The sequence below is a fragment of the Pelobates fuscus genome, chromosome 6, assembly GCF_036172605.1.
Source record: "Pelobates fuscus isolate aPelFus1 chromosome 6, aPelFus1.pri, whole genome shotgun sequence".
NCBI classification, from domain to species: Eukaryota; Metazoa; Chordata; class Amphibia; order Anura; family Pelobatidae; genus Pelobates; species Pelobates fuscus.
The window spans coordinates 291220905-291235783 of NC_086322.1; the positions used below are offsets into that span (position 1 = coordinate 291220905).

Consider the following 14879-nt stretch of genomic DNA (forward strand, 5'->3'; position numbering starts at 1 on the left):
TACAGCTTGGAGGGTCCATCTCACTGGGGGTGAACTTTCACTCACCACTCGATAGATAAATATAAAAAATGATCTTTCATGTTTTCATACCCTGTATTGCACAGTGTGAGGTCACATTAAATATTTCCCTGCTGGGCGAGGATCTGGAGTGACACCGGAGGAACACTTTCTGACAGTCCAAATGCTGTGGAACAAACCTTGGGGAAAATAAGAAAGATGCAGAACTGTAAAACTTGTATTAAAGGAAAATAATAATGCCATAAACTGCTTCATCTTTAGGCTCGCTAGCATTTTATTTTACATAATACATCCTTCACCGTACTTCCATCTCCCATAACTCTCTGGGACCGTTAAAGTGGAAGTTACTCTGTAAAAAGTGTTTAACATCCAATCACTGTAGACTTCTAATCTTTCAAAAATTATCAGAAAACTGCAGCTGGGTCTAGAAAATAAAAGAAAATGGGTACAAAATAGTACAAAATCTGATGCAGTGGACAAATTGGTTAACGTGACACGATAGTCAACAGAAACACTACAGCTTATCGAAATGATTCTGGGGCATATTGCCTGTTCTTGCTGGCTGAGCAGCATAAATGTTCCCCTTTCTGTTTGCAATGTCACTCTGAGAAGACTTCCTGGGTTCTGTTCGGCAAAGATTGCAGGACCAACCGAATGATCACAATAGAGATACATTGATACATTGTATCGGTATGTGGAGATGTTAATAGGTGCACTAGACTTCTAGCACTTCCCTACCGGGAAGCATTGGATTTGCTGAGATCATCTGGACTGATGATCTCAGATGGGGAGGTGGAGTGACTACATGAGAAAGAGTGTTGGGGGAGAAAAATAAAGGAAACCCTTTTTTTTTTTTTTTTTTAAATATAATTCTTGGGGGCCCTAAGTTTTAACCGTTTACTGGAACAGTATAGCGTTAGGAATAATTGGTTGTATGAGTAACGCTATAGCGTTCCTTTAAATTTGTTTTATTCTCCAAAATTAAGAATTTATTGCAAAATTTTGTCGTGTTTAATTTACTGCAAATTTGGGGATTGTAGGAAGTAGTAAATAAGATCACAAGCCCTAAACGTTGCTTTTTTGTTGGCCCACAATGTTATAACAAAGTTCCAAAAAATTGCATTTTGTCTTTGACTAACCTCTATTAACATAAATGTACTTTAATTTCTGTTTGATAAAATACATTTAAAACATTTCTAAATTTCGGTTTTGCTCTTTTAGATACTTCCACAAGAAGAAGATTACGGTTTTGATTTGGAGGAAAAGAACAAGACGATTCTTGTTAAATCTGTGCGGAAAGGATCTTATGCCGAGGTAAATGTTAAGCATAGTTAATTTCCAGTGAGATAAATGGTTACAAACTAGCTATTTTACCTTGGTCAGTAGAGGGCAGTAGAGAGGCTTTTCTACTTAGTAAAAGGAATCTGAGTATTGGGAAGGAACAAGATACATTGTTCTCGTCTCTCTTTGCTGGAAAAAACTTTTCCAATTTCACATACCAAAATAGTTCTACAGATCATCACTCGGAAGAGTGGTTAATAAGGTAAAATACTTCCTACATTTATTTTTGCTCACTTGAAAATGGAATATCTAAGGAAAATTGCATATTTTTCAAATTAAATATTTTTTACAATGCAGAAAAGTATAACAGATCTGTTTTAAATATTATATATTTTAAAAACGCACAGATATGAGCCCTGCACTTAAACCATTACTACTATTGGGCGGCAGCAATGACTATAGTATTCATCAACCTAAATACATAGAGCCAAATCAAACATGAGTTCATTGTGCATTTTTACAAATCCCTATGTACATTTAAACATTTTTGGTACCACTGCAAAGTGTAAGCTCACCTGCCCCGTCAAGGCAAACAAACCTCTTAGACTGCTTTCACAAAAGGTAAAATCTCTAATGAGACAGAGCTGGGTATTCTTATGATCCCTTGTTATAGGGACGATAGCCACCCATATCACTTCATCTCATTGAAGTGGTCTGGGTGAAGTGCCCCTCTAGTGGCTGTTCTCCAATCCTACAGGCAGCCACTAGAGACACTTCCTGCATTGTAACAGAGTTTAACTCTATGAAACGACATTGGACGTCTTCAAACATTGCACAAGGGCATCCATCGTCTTCAGAATCTCCGTAGGAATGCATTGAGTCGATGCTTCCCTGTGGGTAAGCTCTAATGACTGTGTGGCAAGTTTTACCATTGGAGGAAGAGAACAATCCACCACCGAAGGACCTCGGCACTGGAGAGAGGCAAGTGTAAAAAGGGTTTTTTAACCCTTATATACGCTGGCGCGGGAAAGGGTAACTATAGGGGAAAAGACACTATCGCGTTAGGAACACTAATGCTATAGTGTTCATTTAAGAGAATGCACAAGGAGTCGGGGTAGCAACTGTAACATGGCTGTACAATACATATGCAAATGCATACACACAAAATTAAAGGAACACTATAGTCACCTAAACAACTTTAGCTTAATGAAGCAGTTTTTGTGTGTAGAACATGCCTCACAGGTTTCACTGCTCAATTCACTGCCATTTAGGAGTTAAATCACTTTGTTTCTGTTTATGCAGCCCTTGTCACACCTCCCCTGGCTATGATTGACAGAGCCTGCATGAAAAACACAAACTGGTTTCACTTTCAAACAGATGTAATTTACCTTAGACAATTGTATCTCTTTCTCTGTAAATTAAACTTTAAAGGACCACTATAGGCACCCAGACCATTTGAGCTCAATGAAGTGGTCTGGGTGCCAGATCCCTCTAGTTTTAACCCTGCAGCTGAAAACATAGCAGTTTCAATGAAACTGCTATGTTTCACTGAGGGTTAAGCCAGCCTCTAGTGGCTGTCTCACTGACAGCCACTAGAGGCGCTTCCGTGATTCTCACTGTGAAAATCACAGTGAGAAGACGCTGGACGTCCATCGGAAAGATATACATTTAAAAATAAATAAATTAATAATATTCCATTTCCACATTTTAACAATGTTACATACACTGAAACAAAGTAACAGATTTAATTTTGGCCCTTTGTAGTGCATTTATGTTATTTAAAGTCTTTGCTGGTTTTTCAGTAATAGTACATCAGATGTAATTTGCTTTGATGGGATGGAAGAAAAGCTAATTATCCTATGACTTTAGATAAATGTTTAGAATAGCTTGGTCACGTTCTGCCTTTTAAGGTAGACCGTGCTGCCGGGAAACGAGACCTAAGTCCTACACCAGAGATTTGCTTTAAATAACAGCTTGCCTCCTCTTAACCTTCAAAGCTGGTAATTATGCGTCGGCTCTCAAATCATTGCCTTCTGCTTCATAGACCTAATATTACATTTTCAATTTGAAGGAAAACCGCATTCGGAAACACAGTCAGGGTAGTGGACTGTTTGTGTATGGACTGCATGCAAATTAGGGGTGGAAGGTTCAGTTAACTCAAGAGTTCTAAGTAGAGTCCAGGAGATCGTAATGGAGTCGTAAATATTTTGTTGAAGTCACTCACACAAAGTGTGCTAGATGTTCAGACATACTTTGCTCCAGTCATTAGCTGTTGGGTGAGGCAATGTAGTTGGATGTGTGAAGCTCTCACATGTCTTAGAAGGAGTGGGAATGTTTTAAAAACCAGAAGCATTAACTGAGGTTTCTGTAACACTGGGGTTAAGCCCTTTAACCTGAAGTCTCTAGAAGTTGTCTTCTGTTTTCTTTTGTGTTACAATGTTGGATTTTTTTGTTTGTTTTCTCTACAAACTATAGAAAGATAGAACTCAACTAAGGTCTCTGGTTGTTATTAGGCCATAATTATATCTTCCTCCCCTAGTTTCAATCTATCACCACAGCTAGCCTCCATCTGTCTCACGTACGGTCTTTTGAAGGCAGTCTACAGAATGGTGTAGGCATTGATTTAGTCCTGTATCAATATTTTTTTTCTCAGTTCTATTCACAAAAGGTAAAATTATTGTGACTAAATATGTTTGCAGTTATCAAAGGAGCTTTTATAATATAAAGATATTTAAAAGATTGTGATGTCCACAAATGGTGACACTTGGTTCCTGAAGTGAACCTAGTGCCTAATTATTACATTTGATTAGTTGTATACTTACAAAACAGTGTTTTATTTCATGGAGCTTATTGGCGTTTTCAGGAGACTCGCCTCCTTCTTAATGGTTCCAGTGCCACCACTAGCCAGCCTTCATGGGCATGAAGCCTCTTTTTGTCCCGTCTCTCCTTGGGAAGCCTCAGATGACTTCTCCCATGCATGGAACAACCCCCATGATGATGTTGATGTGCTGGCTTTGTTGCCAGATGCCACTTCATTCTTTTTCCCAGTTGAAGTGGGCGGTTGTGGAGGGTGCAATCCTATTTTTAAAACAAGGAACCAAGACTGATGACGCGGATGGAATGCACGGGCATTGCAACTACATGGAAATGGCAGGGAGAAAAGCCTTGTTTCTAGGCATGTACTCAGGCAGCCAGACATCGGCATAGAGTCTGTGCCAACAATCTGTCTGCAAGGAGGGAGGGAAAGCGCAATTTTAATAGAAGTCTATTAACTTGGCTAGCACAATGTACAGATAAAATAATAAGAGAAATTCTACTATCGTAAGTGTGTCATAACATAACAGGTACCCATTAAAGGGTTAAACAATACAATGACACTAACATAAGTCTTCCCATGAAAGTCCAATCATTACTCTATTGCGGACATCATATATCCTTTCCTGCGGAGGTTTACAGCAGCGTGGGATGTCCTGCTTATTTATTTACAGAAGCGTATTTAATTATGCAGTACTGCAGACTTTATTTGTATGGGCTATTCTAGTTTTACATAGGATAATTAAAGAAAGCATAATCGGGACAACATAAAGCGCCATTGGTACTTAAGAGGCTAAACTGTTTTCGCAGGATAGAATTGTTTGTGACTGAAACAACTACGACGTGTGATTGGGAAAAAAAGCAGTTTCTATCTGCGTATAAATCTGTGTGTATAAATGTATGTGTATGTTAAATATATATAAAATTTCAGTACATTTAGTCTCTGTATTTAACACAAATTTGTTCTTGCGACAGTTACCTCAAATGCCCACCTAGCAACAAGCAAAATATGATAGTTGGCTTAAAAAAATATATATATTTTTGGTTTCAAGAAGCCCTGTGAGTCTTTACAAAGATAATTGATGTTCCCAGTAGAAAATAAATGAATAAAAATCCAAATACCTCACGATTCACTTCATCGCATGCATCTCCAATCCGGTAATTATTGTGCACGCGTTCTTTAAATAACAATCGGCTCGAGTTGATCCTTTCATATTTATTTAAATTCATGGCAACACAGCCAGAGTTTCAGTGCAATCGACATTTGAGCAGCTTTCCAGATTGATATCTGTTGCAAAATCTTGAGTCTTGAGAATGTAATCATCTCAAGTTTAACAATTTTGACTTCTCCGGTTTTCTCCAGGAAAACAGATTAAAAAAAGAAAAACATTAGCCAAGCCTATTTATTTCCTCAAATTAAAACACTTAACCATATATTTTAAATACTTATTTGCAGCCTAAATAAAATAAGGTTAGAATGTGACTTTTCCCAGCAATTCGAGCGACACAGATGTACTAAATAAAAATGGTTCTAAATGTTATTTATATTCAAAGAGACCCTGCTTTGAATAGAATGATGACAGTCCACGTATAACTTCAGTTACTCATCAGACAGTCTCTGTAATCAGTTTCATAATGCCTTACTCTGAAGACAGGTTTGCTAGGTAAGACACTAGCAAACTTGGACGGTCTGTGCAGCCGGTCCAGGCGGCAGAATCAAAGGTCTACTCAGAGCGCATTCAAATGATATGCAAAGAAATTTACCTTTAGATTTAGAGTTGGATGTAGTAATGTATTGCCATTTAATAAATACTTGTTTAACAAAGACCATTGGGCGTAATTTAATCAATGTGTGCCTTTGTCTTGTTTTTTTCGTAGATGGCGGGACTGCAAGTGGGGAGGAAGATCTACTCGATAAATGAGGACCTAGTGTTTCTACGTCCTTTTTCAGAAGTGGAGACGATGTTAAACCAGTCTTTCTGCTCGAGGCGCCCAATTCGAATCCTTGTTGCAACGAAATCAAAAGAGTAAGGGTTTCACTGTGCATTGATAATCCTTAAGAAGGAGCCTCCTCATTATCTTGTGTTGGCCCATATATAAGGACCATTTATGAGGCTTCTTGTATCTAAGAAAATAACATCAAGGGAATGGCTTTGCTATTAACAGCTGTACAAATTATTACAATTATAATCATATTTCTAAGTTGTTTTTTGTTGTGTTTTTGTCCCCAAGAAAGTCTTAAAAACAGATTTATTGCATTAGGAGCTTTAGACACCCACAATCCCTTCTCCCAGTATCATCCATAACACCCTTAAGATTAACTTGGAATTCTAAAAAAAAAAATTCAATGCACACAACTTACAACCACATGTCTACCATCAATGTATAAAAAGAGTATTCCAATAACAAAAAATAATATGCATTGGTCATTGTAGCTTAGGTTAAGTAGGTGTTTAAAAACAATAGGATCTTTTATTATTTCCGTGGTTTAAAAAAAAAGAATTGTATGACGAAAACCTGAACAAAGATGAGCAATGAAACATATTTATTAATATTTGCAAAAAACAAGTATAACACCCCACTCCAAATTTAACTTTTTTTTTCCCTAACACAAATAGTCATATTTTTTGTTCAAACCTAAAAATAGGAATGTGACGTACGGCTTGGTGACAAACATAAGCACGACTATTTTAATATGTCAGTATCATTTTAATTGGTTTGAATTGGTAATTTGGTTTGTGATGGTTTGCCCAGAATATTAATTAATTTAGACACTGTAGCAAATTGTAAGTTTTAAAACGCTTAACCATTTAATGGTCTGATGTTCCAATCCCACCAACTAGTTTTAATTTATCATTCTCCCATAATGAATTTTATTTTCATATAATTATGGGGGGGATCGATAGCATAAAAATACAAAATGGTCAGTAATATGTGCCTACATCGTTTATAAACTAATGTATAGCAAATAACTGGCTACTATTGTTTAACTATACTATTGCCTGTCTTTTATGTGTCCACCTTTCTCCATCAACCTTTTGACCCCACATTTTTAAAATTAGCAATATTTGAGAGTGGAAGGGCCCTATTTACTCCATAGAAATGTTGGGCTGTTTTTGACATTATAGTCCATTCCATAAAGGGTGTTTCTTCCCCTCTCAAATCAAACATGGTGCTTGGTTAAGGTGGACATAGGGTACTACCGAGTATTCGTTATGTACTTTAAAATAGAACAAAATGGGGATTAGGTATATAGAGCAATTCTGGGAGAAAAGTTCTAAAACTGGAGCAGGTGACGTGAACAATTTGTCCACATGTAACACTTTAATCTAGATTTTATTGTATAACCAATTTTAAGCATCACCCACGGATTAATTGCCTTACAATTGTTCGTCAATAGGGTGGACTTGACAAATCACAAATACAGATTTCTGATGGATGTGACGATCAATCTTCACAAAACGTAAAAAAAAAACCAACTAATTTTAATGTTTTCTTTTTATTTCTCTTTTTCTGTCCCAGAATTATAAAAATCCCAGATTCCTCTCAAGCTCTTTGCTTCCAGATCAGAGGTTCATGCCCACCTTATGTCCACGCGGTTGGTAGAGGTAAGTGTAGAATTTAGAAGACAAACATTTGCTTTCAAATTAATGATTGTCACGATTAGCCCCATCACAATTAGAGGTATACTTGTGACAAAGTGTGAGCAGAGAAGGGATAACTCAAAAGTAGGTAAGTGACCACTACCGAAGACCAAACACTTGCTAAATGGTTGTTTTCTTTAATATCTCCTGTGTTGTATGTTAGCTGATGCAGACAACACTAAGGCTTTGCATAAGAGTGGACTTAGGTTCATCCACACACCTATATATTAAACCCCAAAATATATCTTAAGAACAGATACCCGATACCTTTTTAGGATTCATGTTATGAGAGAAACGGAAGTGCTCTTTCCTGTGACAATGTATTTAACAGTTTTTTTTTTAAATTCTTTATTTTGAATTTTAAAATATACAAAAATGAGCATTCAGAAGGCTGTAAAGAAATGACCGGTCATGAACCATTATGTGGTCCCAATATGAGCAAAGCGGGAGGATTAAATATCAGATATATGAAATTCTGTTCTCTATAAACAACAACATTAACATCACTCAAGCATGTGGATGAATTTCCCCCAAAAACCCTGGGGGCCATCAGCGTGAGCAAACAGATTTTAAAGTAAAAGTGAATAAATGCGTAAACTTAACTTCCATCTGCCTGTACCCAAGACTGGGAGAAAAAGAACGTTTGTTTCAACATCGAATGCAGACTCAGAGAATTAACCTTCAAAGGATCGAATGCACAATATTTTGTGTTTATTTTTTTATTGCGTGGCATTACATTTTATTAGATTTTTCCAAGAGTTAACACATAACGATCTAAAAACAATATGACAGATTTCATACAGCAGTAATAAAAAAAAAAAGAAAAAAAAATACGACACACAAAAGTATTAAATAATAATAGCAGAGCACCAGGGATAGTTATCCACTAAATATGAGACACATTTGCGTTAGATACAGGCCAAACATTGCAACCACATCGTATAGCTCCAGTGCGAATGGCAGGCTGCCCAGGATAAAAAGAGGTAACGAAGAAGGATAAATGGGGAGGAGAGAAAAAAGGGACACACAGAGCACCCCAAGCACGCAGGTTAACAAGAAATCAGATGTCCTCCCTCCCCCGACTTTAAAGAGAGAATGTGGATCTAATTAGATCAGGTGCCATTTGTAATGACCGATATCGAATGGCATGGAATTTCAGATAACTATAGTTAGATTTAGCTGATATATGTTTTATACTAAAGTACAAATGGTTGCTTTCCACTGCATTGTATTTCCCATTTGTGTAGCAGTGCAGTGTAGAAATGGGAACATCTAACCTTCTATTTAGTAGCTCATCCATGGGTCTGGGACAATCTCGACTTCCACCATGTTACTGAGAAAGCGAAATGTCCGTGCATACATTAGGGTTATAAAAGCACTGGTGTATTGTCCCCCTTTTGCCCCAGCTCCTAGTCAACAGGGTTTAGCCAGAAGTGTAAACATTATGCAATTTTGTAGGAGTTAGATACCAAATAGACAGTACTTTAAAATAGTCATTTTAGTTGAGATGGAAAATATCTCAATCCCAATTGTCCTGCTTCAGAATTTGACCCAAATCTTGCATCGGGTCCTATAAGAAGGAAACAGGAGATACATATTATCAGTAAGTTAGGCACAGATTAAGGAGATACATCCATCACCTTTTACAATTTGACAGCACAAAGCTTTAAAAAAAAAAAAAAAAAAAGCTTAGAGAGATGAGATCAAACAAAACACACACAAAAAAGAGCTTTCTTGCCCAAAACAGCTGTCTCTGACATGTACAACATTCCATAATAGCGAAGCGTTAACAGACTCCCCTTACTGATGTACTCTCGTATGGAAGTCCGATCTCTCCACCACCCAAACTTATTCCTAGATCTGGATAACAAAACATTATAACAATCATAACAACCTAATACTGTGATGAATCATTTCTTATAATCCTTGCGGTTGCATCCTGCAAGTGAATGTTGCATTATGCAAGTAAAATTAGGTTCCACTGAGCTCTAAGACAGTTGCCTGAGGAAGCCTTGCAGATCACCCACATCTGTTTCCAGTCGTGCAGCCCTGGCATAAGTAAGAATGTATGTGGCAAAAAAAACAGCTGTATGTGGACATAATTGAGAGGATGTCAAACTATGAACAAAAGTAAAATTTGACATGGTAGTGCAATGTACTAACCACACCTGCTGTACCTCTAAGGAGCTGCAAAAACAACAAGACAAACCTGGAACCAGCAGTATGCCATTATGTTCTGATACCACATAGAGAACACAGCTGTAAGAATCATGCAAATACACTTAGGACTGTCCCTAGCAATTCAGGTCAGTTGGCATGTGCTAAAACGCTATTGATGTCCAAATCTAGATCAGTTCTAAGTGCAGGCACTCGTATCATTGAACTAAATGGGGAATGATAAAGATGCTGGTATAGAACCAACGTAGGCCAGGATTATAAGCCAAGGTTATATTAATCTTGTGATTATGATGGTTTATGTTAGCTGAACAGGAACGTGCCTTGTGAGGTTTAGGAAGTTTTATCAAAGAACCTACTCGCCTTCCAAAAAATTCCGAAATGTATTCCGAACAAGTACCCGGTGTAATGTCAGTAACAAGTTCTTGGAGAATTGGAGATTAAAGTCTGGGAACGTGCACCTTTTTATTAAGCGCATACAGATGTCCAGATGCCGAGACCATGGCTGTGCGCCTGAGCCCTGACATCTGTTTTGTTTTTCGCGAAAAGGGATGTTTTCTGGTACAGGGAACAGCAGCAGACCAATTTATAGTCCCCAAAGGCATTGATTTATTTTTATAGATTTCACCAGGTATATTTATAGAAGACTTTGAAAACAAGCACATTGAGGGGCATTTATAAACTGAGGAATTCTAGATTTCATTGCTGGAAGAAAAAAAATGGTTTGAATGGAAGGTTGCCAATGAAGTTAGGATTATCTCGTAGAATTTTATTGTAAATGTGCACAGCAAATAAACCCTCCAACCTGTCTTACATACTTCGTGTGTAAGCGGTATGTGTGTATATAAATATGCATGTTTACGTTATGAATTATACACAAAGTATTAATATTCTCACCAAAAATATTGCAGTATATAATGAACTTTTTTTTATTGAATTAGTGAAATTTTTTGAGATTATGAGTTTTATTTAGCAAGTACTTGCTACTCTAATAAGTAGAGGTGGAACCTCTCAAAACTACGTCTGTTAAATGGCAAAAATAAAATGTATTGTCCAAAAGAAAAGTTATCACTATATACTGCAATACTCTTGTTTTTATATCTACACAAGCAAATTAATAGTGTTAGATCAGCTTCATTAAAGCTTAGTTTTACAGAATGCAACCTCGGTCATGATAACCCATGGAGAACATCTCCAGGAAGTTCTCCAGTTTTCTTATTTTGTGATATGAGCTCCACCGAAGCCCCCTGATAATCTAAAGAACACATTACAAGTTTAGATATTTATCAAAACATTGTATTCATTTTCCTGAACAAGAAAATACAATTCAAGACAATGGACGTTGCTTCCAACATAGGAAGTTGGATACCAAGCATCGCTACGTTACTTTGGATGTCCCAAACTGGATTAGTAGTAGAATACAATGTGTCATCATTTTGTTTTCCAGGTTCTCAGGCTGCAGCTACTGGCCTTAATCCAGGACAATGTGTTCTGAAAGTAAACGGGAACAACGTGATGCATGACGGCTACATCGAGGTTCTAGAACATTTTTCAGCTTTCCGAAAGAACCCTCAGAACCCTCTGGTGAGCTGACGGTTTTCATTTTACAGCAGTTGGGAATGTTTACCATAGGAGCAGTAAAAGTAGTAAAAAAAAGTTCTGAAATGTGATGCTATTTGTAGTTTGAAAATTTGGAACGGCATTTGCAATTATATGCAACAAAAAAATATATGAAAAGGTTGAAGACATGTTTGTAAAGTTAGGATAAGGGGTCCAATAAGTAATATCTACATAATACATCAGGTTGATGACGGAAGTGATTTTGCCGCAGTTTTAAAACCTACACTTAAAAGCTTTCCTTGTTCTAAGACAGGGGTAGGCAACCTTCGGCTCTACAGATGTTGTGGACTACATCTCCCTTGATGCTTTGCCAGCAATATGGCTGTAAAAGCATTATGAGAGATGTAGTCCAAAACATCTGTAGAGCCGAAGGTTGCCTACCCCTGTTCTAAGAGGTAAATGTTGAGGTTTTTTCTTGGATCAACATTTGCAAAGCAGATGTGTGCAAGCAAGTTGTAGATTTAGTTAGTTTTTCAGACACAAATTACAATACTGCACAAAACATTTACAAAATGTACTTTTTCACGCTACTGTTTTTGTTTCTCCTCTTGTCATGTGTAGATGTGTATTCAGTGAAATGACCGCTAAACACTATTGATGAATTCAGGGTCAGCGTTACCATTAGGTGAATAAGTCCTTGGTCTCGGGCACACTAGGAAGTTTCCTGTTGAGCTGCTACTGTCTGGGGCCGGACTGCTGGATGAATAGCTCCTTAGCCACTCCTAGCACAGCATTGATGTTGTTGATTATCTGCACGTGGAGTTGGGTTTACTGTAACCCCAGCCCCCGAGCAGAATGCAATGCTTCTTGCAGGCAGGGGAAACCAGGATGTGATCTGGTAACCTGGTTGTCCGCTGGCTGTGAGCACCGGAAACCCTCCAAAGGGGACAGGAAGCAGAGGGTCATCATGGGTACTCTGGCTGGCCTGTGCAGAAACCTGCAATGCACTGTATTATAAGGTCTGTCTTTTGCACCTGGCAGTCAGCATAGAGAGAGCATACAAAGAAGATGAGACATGGGACAATGTTGCGGTTTGTCTTCTTCATTTGCAATGTTTGCCCAGGCTTTGGCTTGTCTAAAGTGAAGCCTTTACAATGGGGTAGCACCTGGGCAGTCCTGGAACTATTACTGCTACGGGGATATGTAGTGGTTATGGTTCCTTGGAGTATTCCTTTAATATACATTTATTTTCAATATGGAGCATCTCATGAGGAAAAGATTAACGCAAGCAATAGGTGATTTTTAAGGTTTTACTCAGTGGTGTAAATTTCAGAGAAATTACAGTTTGACATTTAATTTTGTCATAACCCACAAATGTCATAGTCTGCAACTTAAAGTGAACCAAGGGTGGGTGGGAAAGTAATCGTGTTCTCAATCTGTACCACTGGTAAAATGTATTTCAGCCGGATACCTATATTGTCAAGCTTCCATTCAGAGCTACCTCTGACATCAACATTACCTTAACGAATTGCATTGACCTCTGATTTTAAGTTGGTATGAAAACAGTCTTGAACTTTATAGATGAGCACCATAGATAATCTGGTGTTGGACCTGATTTTATATGAAAATTTGGATAAACTACGCTTCATGCTTTGCAATCCTTTACAGGGATTATTCCAATGGATCTACAGAACGCATGAAGATGCTGATGAAGACCGTGTTGAAAGAGAAAAATCAGACGAATGCTTAAATGGAAGCTTGTGTGAGACAAACCAAGCCGGTAATTAGACATCTACTATCTCAACAACCCACGATCAGTAGTGTACACCAGGTGGTTTATATGCAATGTTGACATTTTTTTTTAAATTATTCGACTGATTGGAAATATTTTTAACATTAAATTTCAAACTGAAAAGGTAGGTTTCAGGATCATAGAAAACGCACAGAAATAACTACAAATTTGTAAAAGATATAAACGGAGCAGGTTATCGATAGAAAACCAGGTATATCGTGGGAAACAATGGAAGCCAGTGGAAAATGCTATCAGGGATCTACTAAACTAAATGTTAACAGAATATAGAGGCAACTGTATGTGTTATTTTGACTGGCATTTATTGCATTTATCCTTTAGGGGATGGGGCAGCTTTAAATATCAAGAGCGAAAAACATTTATTTTGGTTGTGTAATTGTGTTTGGGTGTGTTATTGAAAGGTTTGTTGTGTAAGTCTAAAGGTTACCAAGTCCCCAGCCTAGGAAAACAATAAAATAGAACCAGAGCGAAATGGTTGTACCGGACAATCAATGTTTTTTTTCTTTCTACCTCCTCTCTCTGGAAGTCTTGGGAATGACGGTACATCAAAGCCTATAACAGGAACTCATTTATTATTGAAGTTCACAGGCTGCTTCCCTGAAATCACGGTTCCTTGTGGTTCACTTGACTTACATCTCTGATGTGCACACAGTAAATCTACATTACAGTAGGCCCGGTTCACGGCACATGTTTTCTTTTAGTTTATTTATTTTGATCCGTGCAGATCCCATGACATAAAGTGTATGTACTAGTCTTAGAGTTATCAAAGATGTGCCCCAACAAATGATCGGTTATGACAAATATAATCTCAGTGTGTAAGACTTTGGTTCATATACAATCAAGCAATGTGACAATTTAGGGAAATTAGAGAACTGTGGGTTCTCTCTTTTGATTGTATTTTAAAAAAAATAATTTTAAGGTTTCCAAATCATTTCTTTCCTCCTTTTGATAGAAGCAAAACAATAAATTAGTGCTTAAAATGTCAGTTTTTGACATCGCAGGTTTGATCCAGAATGCCAGCTCTCCGATCAGTGAGGATGCCCCACTCATCAGCCTCAGTGTGGAAAATGTCCACTTGGAGCATGGAGTGGTTTACGAATATATGAGCACAGCAGGCATTAAGTGTCATGTCCTTGAGAAAACTGTGGAACCAAGGGGATCATTCGGAATCACGGCAAAGGTACCTAGTCAACATTCTGCAGCCAGCTATGTTCTAGATCACAGGATCTCAACTGGTTGAGGTGAACACTGGAATCTAACCAACCAGGGAAAATTATATAATTTTTGAAGATTAGTCATTGTTATTAATTCTTACTTTGTCATGATAAAAAACATGTATTTAATAGCAATGCACCCTTTGAGAATGAAAACCTACCTTCTTAAGTCAAAGATGGCATCATGAGAAAGTGTACTTCGCTGTTAATTTTACTAATAAAAAAAATAAGATATTAATTTAATAATAAATAAGATATTATTATTTTTAGATTTAAAATAAGGAATACTTTTTATGAAAATTCTAGTGTAAAAAAGCCTGTAGCTTATGAAAACTCGGAAAAAAATAATATAAGGTCTACATG

At 37.4% G+C, this 14879-nt stretch overlaps 1 protein-coding gene across 1 annotated transcript in view; it reads left to right on the forward strand.

Moving 5' to 3' along the window:
• Positions 1-14879, forward strand: part of PREX1 (phosphatidylinositol-3,4,5-trisphosphate dependent Rac exchange factor 1) — a 248191-nt gene that overhangs the window by 195621 nt on the left and 37691 nt on the right. Inside the window, exons 17-22 of the mRNA XM_063459441.1 lie at positions 1240-1332; positions 5992-6140; positions 7636-7721; positions 11380-11516; positions 13161-13272; positions 14304-14482. Of these exons, the coding sequence (XP_063315511.1) occupies positions 1240-1332; positions 5992-6140; positions 7636-7721; positions 11380-11516; positions 13161-13272; positions 14304-14482 (756 nt within the window). The remainder of the gene's footprint in view (positions 1-1239; positions 1333-5991; positions 6141-7635; positions 7722-11379; positions 11517-13160; positions 13273-14303; positions 14483-14879) is intronic.